This window comes from Thalassophryne amazonica, chromosome 5, assembly GCF_902500255.1.
Source record: "Thalassophryne amazonica chromosome 5, fThaAma1.1, whole genome shotgun sequence".
Taxonomy (NCBI): Eukaryota; Metazoa; Chordata; class Actinopteri; order Batrachoidiformes; family Batrachoididae; genus Thalassophryne; species Thalassophryne amazonica.
The window spans coordinates 131,510,154-131,523,922 of NC_047107.1; the positions used below are offsets into that span (position 1 = coordinate 131,510,154).

General features: G+C 49.0%; 1 protein-coding gene across 1 annotated transcript in view; it reads left to right on the forward strand.

Moving 5' to 3' along the window:
- The window catches only part of LOC117510024 (nucleus accumbens-associated protein 2-like), an 86,171-nt gene extending 78,764 nt beyond the window's left edge, over nt 1-7,407 (forward strand). The window contains exon 5 of the mRNA XM_034169628.1: nt 6,795-7,407. Within this exon, the coding sequence (XP_034025519.1) occupies nt 6,795-7,360 (566 nt within the window). The 3' untranslated portion in view covers nt 7,361-7,407. The remainder of the gene's footprint in view (nt 1-6,794) is intronic.
- The last annotated feature ends 6,362 nt before the right edge of the window (nt 7,408-13,769 follow it).

Consider the following 13,769-nt stretch of genomic DNA (forward strand, 5'->3'; position numbering starts at 1 on the left):
ACTGTTTTGCTGGGTGTGCACACACCCACCATAAACTGTTTCTGCTTCCTGCCAGCAGTACCAGGTCTGACAGCTGGAGACGGTGGCCACCTGGGGACTCAGGACTTGGCGGCTCCAGTGTGCTCCAGATCCATCGGCAGTGGAAATCGTGTGGGGCCCGGCTCTTCTCTGGACAGACATCTTCTATCCTTGAGCCTGCCCACACGTCACCTTTGTATATTTGACTGGATTCTAAATCTGTGATTGTCTGTATTCCGTTGTGCACATTCACAACAGTAAATTGTTATGTTTTTGGCTCATCCATTGTCCCTTCATTTACGCCCCCTGTTGTGGGTCCGTGTCACTACACTTCCCCAACAGGATATCTCGGCCAACGTCATGGATCCCGAGGGGCGTCAACCATCGAGTGAACAACCAATGGAAGAACAATCAATCAATCAATTTTATTTATATAGCGCCAAATCACAACAAACAGTTGCCCCAAGGTGCCCCACATTGCAAGGCAAGGCCACACAATAATTACCTAAAAACCCCAACGGTCAAAACGACCCCCTGTGAGCAAGCACTTGGCGACAGTGGGAAGGAAAAACTCCCTTTTAAGAACAGGGTGCACAGGCGCCAGCAGGAAGCGTGTTAGGTGAGTTGCAGCAAATCCTAACCGCCTTCACTGCTCGGTTGGACTTAGTGACCGAGCAGAATGTCATACTCGATCGTAGGATGGAGGCTCTCACCGCACAGGTGGAAGCACCCACACGGTGCGCGGCTGCAGCTCCTCCTCCTGCTGACCTGGTGCCGAATATAGACGTTCCAATGGTCGTTCAACGAACCCCCCCACCGTCCCCTGAAACATACATAAGTCCCCCGGAACCGTATGGAGGTTGTGTAGAGACGTGCGCAGACTTCTTAATGCAGTGTTCGCTCGTCTTTGCACAGCGTCCCATCATTTACACATCGGACTCCAGCCGGGTGGCTTATGTTATTAATTTGCTTCGAGGTGAGGCATGCGCCTGGGCTACGGCGCTCTGGGAGCAGAAGTCATGGCTCCTAACAACATATACTGAGTTTGTGAGGGAGTTCAGACTGGTGTTCGATCATCCTAAGAGAGGCGAGACCGCTTCAGATGTGCTACTGTCTATGAAACAGGGGCGTCGGAGTGCGGCCGAGTATGCAGTCGCCTTCCGCATCGCAGCAGCGAGGGCCGGCTGGAATACTGTTGCACTCCGCATCGCCTTTGTAAACGGACTGTGTCTGGTTCTTAAGGAGCACCTGGTGGCTAAGGACGAGCCACGGGATTTAGACGGGCTTATCGACCTGGTCATACGATTAGACAATCGATTAGAAGAACGTCGACGGGAGCGAGGCGAAGGGCGTGGTCAGGCATGAGCCATCCCTCTTCCTTCCGGGTCCGAAAGGGAGCCGTCTTCCCCACGCTCCACAGCCAGAGGACTCCGTGTGGCAACAGCTCCCCCTGCTGACGTTGCTAGGGAAACGAGCAGGGCCAAAATGAAACCAGATGACAGATTGTGGAGGCTGGCCAATGGGGAGTGTTTCCTTTGCAGCTCAAAGGAGCACATACAGAAAAACTGCCCCAAACGGTCAAAACAACAACACTCGCCTTTAGAGACTGGGCTAAGGGTGGGTCATAACACGCACGAGGGGTACGCACGTAAATCTGCACGACTCCCAGTTACGATCCCGAGTGGGGATCTAACACTTCACTCCCCAGCACTGGTGGACACGGGGTCGGAAGGGAATCTGTTGGACAGCAGATGGGCAAAGGAAGTAGGGCTCCCTCTAGTGGCCCTTCCGTCACCATTGAAGGTACGGGCGCTAGATGGCACCCTTCTTCCTTTAATCACACACAAGACACAGCCCGTAACATTGGTTGTGTCTGGGAATCATCGGAAGGAGATTGTGTTTTTTGTAACACCTTCTACCTCCCGCGTAATTTTGGGCTTCCCATGGATGATAAAACACAATCCCCGGATTGATTGGCCGTCTGGGGTTGTGGCTCAGTGGAGCGAAACCTGCCACCGGGAGTGTTTAGGATCCTCGGTTCCCCCCGGTTTGACTGCTAACGAGGAGGTTAAAGTCCCCCCCAATGTGACGGCGGTGCCTGAGGAATACCACGATCTCGCTGACGTCTTCAGCAAAGATCTGGCACTCACTCTTCCCCCACACCGTCCGTATGATTGCGCCATTGATTTGATCCCGGGCGTTGAGTTCCCGTCCAGCAGGTTGTACAACCTCTCACGTCCAGAACGTGAATCAATGGAAACCTACATCCGGGACTCGTTAGCTGCTGGGCTGATCCGGAACTCCACCTCCCCGATGGGTGCTGGTTTCTTTTTTGTGGGCAAGAAAGACGGCGGACTCCGTCCTTGCATTGATTACAGAGGGCTGAATGAGATTACAATTCGCAACCGATACCCTTTGCCCCTGTTGGATTCAGTGTTCATGCCCCTGCATGGAGCCAAAACTTTCACCAAACTAGATCTTAGGAATGCGTACCACCTGGTTCGGATCCGGAAGGGACACGAATGGAAGACGGCATTTAACACCCCGTTAGGTCACTTTGAGTACCTGGTCATGCCGTTCGGCCTCACCAACGCCCCCGCGATGTTCCAAGCTTTGATAAATGATGTCTTGCGTGACTTCCTGCCCCGATTCGTCTTTGTATACCTGGACGATATACTCATCTTTTCTCCAGATCCTGAGACTCATGTCAAGCATGTACGTCAGGTCCTGCAGCGGTTGTTGGAGAACCGGCTGTTTGTGAAGGGCGAGAAGGGCGAGTTCCACCGCACTTCTTTGTCCTTCCTGGGGTTCATAATCTCCTCCAACTCCGTCGCCCCTGATCCGGCCAAGGTTGCGGCGGTGAGAGATTGGCCCCAACCAACAAGCCGTAGGAAGCTGCAACAGTTCCTCGGCTTTGCAAATTTCTACAGGAGGTTCATTAAGGGCTACAGTCAGGTGGTTAGTCCCCTGACAGCCCTGACCTCCTCTAAAGTCCCCTTCACCTGGTCAGATCGGTGTGAAGCCGCATTTAGGGAGTTGAAACGCCAGTTTTCGACTGCACCAGTTCTGGTGCAGCCCGATCCTAGCCTCCAGTTTGTGGTTGAAGTGGATGCCTCTGACTCAGGGATAGGAGCCGTGCTGTCCCAGAGCGGGGAGTCCGATAAGGTCCTCCACCCTTGTGCCTATTTTTCCCGCAGGTTGACCCCGGCAGAGCGGAACTATGACGTGGGCAATCGGGAACTCCTTGCGGTGAAAGAGGCTCTTGAGGAGTGGAGACACATGTTGGAGGGAGCTGCGGTGCCATTTGCGGTTTTCACTGACCATCGGAACCTGGAGTACATCTGGACCGCCAAGCGTCTGAACCCCAGGCAAGCCCGTTGGTCACTGTTCTTCGGGCATTTTGACTTCCAGATCACCTACCGCCCTGGGACCAAGAACCAAAGATCTGACGCCTTGTCCCGGGTACATGAAGCGGAAGTCAAAACTGAGCTGTCAGATCCACCGGAACCTGTCATCCCCGAGTCCACTATTGTGGCCACCCTCACCTGGCACGTGGAGAAGACCGTCCGGGAGGCCCTGGCACGGATCCCGGACCCGGGGATCGCCCCGAAGAATCGACTATACGTCCCACCAGAAGCCAGAGCTGCAGTCCTGGACTTCAGTCACGGTTCCAAGCTCTCCTGTCACCCAGGGGTGTGAAGAACCGTGGCAGTGGTCCGGCAGCGCTTCTGGTGGGCGTCCATGGAGGCCGACGTCCGGGAGTATGTCCAGGCCTGTACCACCTGTGCCAGGGGCAAGGCTGACCATAAAAAGACCCAGGGACTCCTCCAGCCCCTGGTCATACATCGGCCTGGACTTTGTCACGGGCCTCCCGCCGTCCCAGGGCATGACGACCATTCTCACGATAGTGGACCGATTCTCCAAGGCGGCCCACTTCGTGGCCCTCCCAAAGCTCCCAACAGCCCAGGAGACCGCAGACCTCCTGGTCCACCACGTTGTACGTCTGCATGGGATACCAACTGACATTGTCTCGGATCGTGGTCCTCAGTTCTCCTCTCAAGTCTGGAGGAGTTTCTGCAGAGAACTGGGGGCCACCGTGAGCCTCTCGTCCAGGTATCACCCACAGACGAACGCACAGGCAGAGTGGGTGAACCAGGAGCTAGAACAGGCCCTCCGCTGTGTGACCTCCGTGCACCCGGTGGCCTGGAGTAACCATCTGGCCTGGTTTGAGTACGCTCATAATAGCCAAGTGTCCTCTGCTACCGGCCTCTCCCCATTTGAGGTGTGTTTGGGGTACCAGCCCCCATTGTTTCCAATGGTGGAGGGAGAGGTCGGTGCCCCCTCGGTCCAGGCCCAGCTACAAAGATGCCGTCGGGTGTGGCGCACCGCCCGCTCTGCCCTGCTGAAGGCCCGGACGAGGGCCAAGGCCCATGCAGACCACTGGCGTTCCCCGGCCCCTGCATACCAGCCCGGGCAGGAGGTGTGGCTTTCAACAAAGGACATCCCCTTACAAGTGGACTCTCCTAAGTTGAAGGACCGATACATTGGACCATTCAAGATCCTCAAGATTCTCAGCCCAGCCGCAGTGAAGCTACAGCTCCCAGCTTCACTGCGGCTCCACCCGGTATTTCATGTCTCACGAATCAAACCACCCCACACCTCGCCCCTCTGCACCCCCAGACCGGCGCTGCCTCCTGCCCGGATCATCGTCCGTCGAAAGGGCCGGGGGTTCCAGTATTTAGTGGACTGGGAGGGGTATGGACCCGAAGAACGCTCCTGGGTGAAGAGGAGCTTCATCCTGGACCCGGCCCTCCTGGCCGACATCTACACACGACATCCCGACAAGCCTGGTCGGGGTCCTGTTGTGTGGGCCGCTGAAGAGGAGGTACTGCTGGCCCACCACCAGAGGGCGCCCTGCCTGAAGTGCGGGCTTCAGGCACGAGAGGGCGCAGCCGCCTCCAGGAAGCAGCCGGGAGTGGCAGGTGCCACTCATCATCTCATCATTCCATCCATCCATAAAAGCCAGACAGCAACTCCACCTCCCTGCCGAGATATCGTTCTACCCGTCAGGTAAAACCCTCAGCCATTTTTCTGTGCCGAACGCACGTGTTTTTTCTCTGAGTTTTTTGCAGGAGTACCTGTTGCCTACTTTCAGCTGGGAGCTGGGTTTGTGGTTAGTAGAGGAGTGACGCTCTTCACCCCTCACTCCAAACCAGATAAGTGGCACTTTCAGGCTCTGCACAAACTGTGTTCCTGTGTTGGAGGTGGAGATTTACCCTCAAAAGGAACTGGACTGTTTGCTGACTATTTTGCTGGGTGTGCACACACCCACCATAAACTGTTTCTGCTTCCTGCCAGCAGTACCAGGTCTGACAGCTGGAGACGGTGGCCACCTGGGGACTCAGGACTTGGTGGCTCCAATGTGCTCCAGATCCGTCGGCAGTGGAAATCGTGTGGGGCCCGGCTTCTCTGGACAGACGTCTTCTATCCTCGAGCCTGCCCAAACGTCACCTTTGTATATTTGACTGGATTCTAAATCTGTGATTGTCTGTATTCCGTTGTGCACATTCACAACAGTAAATTGTTATCTTTTTGGCTCATCCATTGTCCGTTCATTTATGCCCCCTGTTGTGGGTCCATGTCACTACACTTCCCCAACATAAAACACACAAACACATAAAACACCCAAACACATAAAACATAACACAGAAAACACAGAAACACACAAAACATAAAACACACAAAACACACAAAACACAGAAACACATAAAACACAGAAACACACATAACACAGAAAACACACATAACACAGAAAACACACATAACACAGAAAACACAACACAGAAAACACACAAAACACATAACAGAAAACACAGAAACACATAAAACACACAAACACACAAAACACATAAAACACACAAACACATAAAACACATAAAACACACAAACACACAAAACACATAAAACACACAAAACACATAAAACACACAAAACACATAAAACACACAAAACACATAACACAGAAAACACACAAAACACATAACACAGAAAACACAGAAAACATAAAACACACAAACACAGAAAACACAGAAAACATAAAACACACAAACACAGAAAACACACAAACACATAAAACACAGAAACACACAAACATACAGATACACAAACCCACAGAAACACACACACAGAAACACACAAACTTACAGAAACACACACACATACAGATACACAAACGTACAGAAACACACACAAAGATCACACAAAGCTACAGAAACACACAAACATACAGAAACACACAAACTTACAGAAACACACACACAAAGAAACACAAACATAAACACACAAACAGACACACTCACATAGTATAACTTTGACTTGATGGAAATATTTTTTTTTATTTTTTAATCCTTTTCTTTTCCTCCTCCTCCTCTTGCTCTGACTCATTTGCTCCCCCTCTTGCTTTGATTCTTTTGCTCCTCCTCTTGCTTTGATTCTTTTGCTCCTCCTCTTGCTTTGACTCATTTGCTCCTCCTCTTGCTTTGACTCTTTTGCTCCTCCTCTTGCTTTGACTCATTTGCTCCTCCTCTTGCTTTGACTCTTTTGCTCCTCCTCTTGCTTTGATTCTTTTACTCCTCCTCTTGCTGTGACTCATTTGCTCCTCCTCTTGCTTTGACTCATTTACTCCTCCTCTTGCTTTGACTCCTCTTGCTTTCTTTTGCTCCTCCTCTTGCTTTGACTCATTTGCTCCTCCTCTTCCTCCTCTTGCTTCTCCTCAGTTTACTGTCAGAACTTTGCTCCGGGTTTTAAGGAGAGTGAGATGAACGTCATTGCAGCGGACATGTGCACCAACGCCCGGCGGGTCCGCAAACGCTGGCTCCCCAAGATCCAGTCCATCCTCCCTGACGGGCTCCCTGCCACCTCCTCCCACCAATGCAAGAGTAAGAGAGGAGGAGGAGGAGGTCAGGGTGGGGAAGCTCGAAGCAGCAGCAGCCCCCCGGAGCTGGATTTGCGTCAGCTGAGCACCTCCAACCTGGGCCTGGAAGTCCTCCCATATGGGGAGCGACAGGACAGGGAGTCCACGGAGACAGGGAGAGACAGCCCGACTCCCCGCCTGCAGCTCCCAAGGTCTCATGGAGGACGAGCAGCAGAGGAGGTGCTGATGGGAGTGGAGGTAGATCAAGGAGGGAGGCTGCAGACTGAGCAAGTCCCTGACCTTCCCCTCCCTGTGTCGTCCTCCTCGTCCTCCCACTCCTCCCCTCAGTCTGCGGAGTCCGCCCCTTCTCACGGGCGATTAGCCGAAGGAGATGAAAAGAGGGTGGAACCTCTGGAAGATGGCCAATAACCTTTTAGTTGCTTCTACCTACCTGACTGTAACACTCCCTATCCACCTGTTGTCCGTCCTCCTGTCTGTCCACCTGCCTGTAAATATCACAAGTAACATAACAGCTCCTTCTCCACCTGTTTGTCAGTCAGTATTCCTGTCTGTCTGTCTGTCTACCTGTCTGTCCTCTCTCCTACCTCTGTCTGTCTGTCTGCCTGTCCACCTGCCTGTCCTCTCTCCTACCTCTGTCTGTCTGTCTGCCTGTCCACCTGCCTGTCCTCTCTCCTACCTCTGTCTGTCTGTCTGTCCACCTGCCTGTCCTCTCTCCTACCTCTGTCTGTCTGTCTGTCCACCTGTCTGTCCTCTGTCCTACCTCTGTCTGTCTGTCTGTCCACCTGCCTGTCCTCTGTCCTACCTCTGTCTGTCTGTCTGTCCACCTGCCTGTCCTCTCTCCTACCTCTGTCTGTCTGTCTCTCTGTCCACCTGTCTGTCCTCTCTCCTAGCTCTGGCTGTCTGTCCACTTGTCTGTCCTCTCTCCTACCTCTGTCTGTCTGTCCACTTGTCTGTCCTCTCTCCTACCTCTCTCTGTCTGTCTGACCACCTGTTTGTCCTCTCTCCTACCCCTCTCTGTCTGTCCACCTGTCTGTCCTCTCTCCTACCCCTCTCTGTCTGTCCTCTCTCCTACCTCTCTCTGTCTGTCTGTCCACCTGTCTGTCCTCTCTCCTACCTCTCTCTGTCCTCTCTCCTACCTCTCTCTGTCCTCTCTCCTACCTCTCTCTGTCTGTCTGTCTGTCCACCTGTCTGTCCTCTCTCCTACCTCTCTCTGTCTGTCCTCTCTCCTACCTCTCTCTGTCTGTCTGTCTGTCCACCTGTCTGTCCTCTCTCCTACCTCTCTCTGTCTGTCTGTCTGTCCACCTGTCTGTCCTCTCTCCTACCTCTCTCTGTCTGTCTGTCTGTCCACCTGTCTGTCCTCTCTCCTACCTCTCTCTGTCTGTCTGTCTGTCCACCTGTCTGTCCTCTCTCCTACCTCTCTCTGTCTGTCTGTCTGTCCACCTGTCTGTCCTCTCTCCTACCTCTCTCTGTCTGTCTGTCTGTCCACCTGTCTGTCCTCTCTCCTACCTCTCTCTGTCTGTCTGTCTGTCCACCTGTCTGTCCTCTCTCCTACCTCTCTCTGTCTGTCTCGGCTCCGCTGCATGTTGTCCAGCCTCCTGCAGTCCGGCCCACGATGACGAGAATAAAGCTCCGTAATGTCGCTGCTATTCTGTGTTTTTGTTGCTTGGATGTGAATTTCTTCACGTGATGCGTTCGGTCGTCATCGAATACGACGTCCATCAGCCTTTAACGCCGCTGGCTGATGGGACACGTTCAGCAGTGAAGTGGGCGGAGCTCTGTAGGTTTGATTGAAAAGACAGTCATGTGACCTTCAGTGCTGCTGTGCCCACGTTTGCTGGAGAAGCAGACGTTGGTCCACTTTAAGTTTTCAGCTGAACGGTGGCACAACGGTGGTTCAACTTGATACCATGAGTGATGCAACAACTGACCACCGAGTAAAAACAAATCACTGTTTGCGACCCAAAGATGTCCCAGCCAGACATACAACTTCAGAAACACAGACTCGGTCTAGTTCAGCCACTTGGAAAGCCAGGACACAGGGTCCAACGGGGCGCTGGTAGAACGTAGGCTACTGTAGGATGAAGAAGAAGAAGAGGAGAATGTGTCCAGAGGCATCAGGAAAGGAGGAAAGTTCTCAGTGTGGAAGTGAGAGTCGAGACTTTGAATGTTGGCAGTCTGACTGGTAAAGGGAGACATGATGGAGAGGAGAAAGACAGACATATTAAAGGTCAGCATATTAAAGGTCGACACTGAGACCAAGTGGAAGGGAAGTAAGAGCAGGAGCCGAATACACGGAGCATCTCAGAGTAAAGACGTGTCTGAGAGCAAGTCTGAGCAAGGAGGGGACATAAACTTTTATCTCTGTGAGGAGGCGGGGTTGACCTTGTTGCTAGGTGTGACACAGTCCTCTAAGAGCTGTGATTGGTTGTCACAAAAAGGGAGAGAGAAAAAACCAAATGCACTGCGAGTTATGAACGGACAGTAACATCAACCAAAATGAATTGTTACACAGTTTGAAAATGTTTCAGTCACCCACATGCTGATTATTATATTGATTAGCTTATTGTTCTGTTTACTCTCCATGCTGGTAATTTTACTACTTAATGTATTTGATATTAATGGTGGACTCAGACTCAGCTGGCAGCAGGTCCTGTGATCATTGCCATCCTTATAAAAAGAGGTTTGATTTGGCAAAACAACGAACAAAACAATTTAAAGTGAAATGAATTGAAATTAATTTGGTTTAATAAATTAAAATGAATTTATTTCATTTGTATAGCGCCAAATCACAACAAAGTTGACAGTGCGACAGTGTAAGGAAAACTCCCTCCGATCATTTGAGGACGAAACCTTAAGCAGACCAGACTCAAAGGGGTGACCCTTTGCTTGGGTCATGTTACAGACACAAATTACAAAACAATTCACAAAACGAAGATACAGGAAATGTTGCCGGTGCACAGGACAGGAGTGCTACAGAAACAGACACCACACCCATCTCTGAATGGAGCTGCACCTCAAACAGAGAGAAAAAAAAACAGAATCAGGCATCAGAAAGACAAGAAATACAGTATAATCTGTCAGCATTAAGCAACAAGAAAAACAGAAGAAATACGAAGGTGATCGCCGACCACTAGCCCTAAGCTTCACTAACAGACCCAGAATTTATGTAAAGTTGAGGCCACGGCACGCTCCATTTACCAATAAAATGAATTAAAAGAGTAAAAAGCGTAGTAACAGGACTAGGCAAAAACAGTCACGGTTGAGCAGGGTTCAATGGCACAAGCAAACACAGATTTCAAAGATGAGGCAAAAGCGCAGTCAAAAAACAGAGCAGAATATGGTACACGGCAGGCAAAACAGGACTGAGTACAAGACAAACTGGCAGGGGAGGTGTTTAAATAAGGTGGAGTTAACAAGGTGCATGTGCAGGTGAATGATCTAGAAAGGGGGCGTGGCTAGAAGACAAAGATGATACACAGTGCTAGATAGTGAGGGATGACAACACATGCTGGAGTAGACACAAAGTGCGTCAACAGCTGCAAGAGCGTGGGTGGAGGAAAACACAAAGCAAACAGAATCAAAGTGAGAGACAAGGACTTAAGAGCTGGTGAAGAGACAATGGCAGACAAACGGGAACGAGGACAAACTGAGAACAGAGCTAAAACAGAATATAATACTACTATGAACAGGAACTAGAATCAGGCATGAACATGAGGACTAATCAGAGAATACTAAAGAGAGTACTAATAAATACTAAAGCAAAACTAAACTGGAACTGACCAATAAAACAAAGTGGTTAAACAAACAATAAGAAAGACAGAGATGACGTGATAACAGAAAACAAAACCCGACATAAAAGCACAATAGATATAAGTGAGAGGACCTAAATAAACAAGTGATAAACTAATGATCAATAATGAAAACACAAACTGGCTGAACAAAATTAGAACGGAGCAAAACCATGGCTAAAGTATAATAGTAACAAAGAGACAATGAAAACAGCAAAAATAGACAATAACAAAATGATAAACAATGAAAACACAACCTGGCAGAACAAACTAGAATGGAACTGAACCATGGCTAAAGTATAACAGTGACAAAGTGACAAAGCTAAACAAATGAAAACAGTAAAAATAAACAGACAATAATGAAATGATAATGAAAACGCAACCTGGCAGAACAAACTAGAATGGAACTGAACCATGGCTAAAGAATAACAGTAACAAAGAGACAAAGTGATAAAGCCAAACAAATGAAAACAGCAAAAAAAAACAGACAATAACAAAATGATAATAATGAAAACACAACCTGGCAGAACAAACTAGAATGGAACTGAACCATGGCTAAAGTATAACAGTGACAAAGTGACAAAGCTAAACAAATGAAAACAGTAAAAATAAACAGACAATAATGAAATGATAAATAATGAAAACACAACCTGGCAGAACAAACTAGAATGGAACTGAACCATGGCTAAAGTATAACAGTGACAAAGAGACAAAGTGACAAAGCCAAACAATGAAAACAGCAAAATAACAGACAACAAAGAAATGATAAATAATGAAAACACAACCTGGCAGAACAAACTAGAATGGAACTGAACCAGGCTAAAGAATACAGTAACAAAGAGACAAAGTGACAAAGCCAAACAAAGAAAACAGCAAAAATAAACAGACAATAAAGAAATGATAAATATGAAAACACAACCTGGCAGAACAAACTAGAATGGAACTGAACCATGGCTGAAGGATGAAAAGTGACAAAGAAACAAGTGGCAAAGCAAAATGGAATAGAGAATAACACATGATGAAAATAAACTAACTAATAAATCAACGTGGGTGCAGATAGTGGACAAAAGAACAAGGAATCAAAGGCCTGAAGGGGCCAAACCGTGACAGATAACGCTGCTGCTCGTCTTCTTTGGGGAAAGAAAAAGTCTGACCACATTTCGCCAGGTCTTGGTTACTCTTCACTGGCTTCCGTCCTGTTCCCAGGTTGATTTTGAACTTGTTCTAATTGTTTTTTAAAACCCTCAATGGCCCCTGTGTATCTTTCGGAGTGTCTTTTTTCCTTACCGGCCAACCAGAGCTTAAGGTCTTCTGACCAGCTAAAAACCCGATTAAAGACGAGAGGTACAGGCCTTGCAGCGTCCGCACCCCAGGCTCTGGAATAGTCTCCCCTTTAATATTAGATCAGCCCTGTCTCCAGAGACTTTTAAAGGCCTCTTTAAAACGCTGGCGTTTCTTAATGAGCGATACAGTCTTTTCACCTTATCATTTCTTCTGTTTTTTCCTGTGCTTAGACTTACTTGTGTGAAGCCGCCTTGAGGCAACTTGTGTGGTTGGCACTATGTAAGATAAAATCAATTAAATTATTTTCCTACTACTTTTTACTCTTATTTTACTTTGCCTTTTAGTTTGCTTATTGCCTGTTGTAATTTTGCTGTTATTTTATTCTGTAAAACATAAAAAGAGACGAGTTCTACACTGAAACACACGAGCATGTGCTTTAGTCACAGAAGAGTTAAAAGACTGAAGCATCACTTTCAGGCACCATCTCTTGGGTCCCACCGAATATGAGGATGATAATGAGCCGCGCATGGGTGTGTCAGTGATTAGTCAAAGAATGACCCACATTTTCATCTATCACGTATCCACATGAAGGTCCTCTATGTGCCTCTCTGTAGCCCACATGTGCCACGTAGCAGCCTTGAGTGAGCCACGACCGACCTGTCTTAGAGCCTCGAATGCTGGCATCAGCCACACTAAGCCAACGTTGCCGTGATAGTGCCATGTTGGCGCACGTTTAGGGCATGATTTAGTCCAAACCTCCAGCTCTCCCACCCTGTCCTTAAAGGGTGGGTATTTCAATTCACAGATTCACAGCAGCATTTAAAGATGTCACATTTTTTAAAATGCAGTCCCAAAAATAGACGCTCCAGTACAGTCCTGTGGTTGTGCGCTGTGCGCCAGGCTGCTGTCCACCTGTAATGCACCAGACCACCTGAACCACGGGTTCCTGGAGAGCCCCCTCTGTGCTCCTCGCTGGCTCCGCGGCTCGCTGGCTTTATTTCTTCTGCGGCTTTAAACACACACTGTCAGGGACTGAGGTAACGAGGTACAGCGGGCGGATGGACACAAATGCATGACTCAGATGTGGGTTAAGAAAAAGGCTTTATTCAAAACCAGGCTCAGGTCGATACACAAGAAGTCAATCAGTACAGGCGGAGGTACAGATGGTCCAGAGGCGAGGATGTGGTCAAACAACGAGCAAGGACCAGACACGGAGAAGCAGGTTCACTGGTGCAGGCAGAGACGTGGTCAAAAACGGGTGAGAGTCGAGCACAGAAAGACACAGAGCAAAAACAAGACAAGGAAGGCTTGGAACGAGGGCAGGAGCACGAGGCATGAAGCACAATGAACGGCAGTGAAACAGAGGAAAGCATGGACTTAAATACAGAGGTTCATCAGGGTGTGATGAGAAGCAGGTGCAGGGAAGAAGGTGTGGCTGGATGAGACAGATGGAGTGACAGGAGGGCGTGTCAGAGCAAGCCAGGAAAGTGAGTGACCACCACAAACCGTGAACAATAAGGAACTAATAATACCTAAAATACAAAACGTGTGGGAAACAATAAACAAAAGAAAAAGCAGAATAGAACAGAAAATTAAAGGCTGGATCTAAACTAGATGAGAACTCAACATGTGGCTGAAGTGTAACAGAAAAACCTGAAGGACTAACGGTCTCCAAACAGAGTGACTGACTAACAGAAAATAAAGGATGAAGACTAAACTAGAACAGAACTCAATAAGTGGCTGAC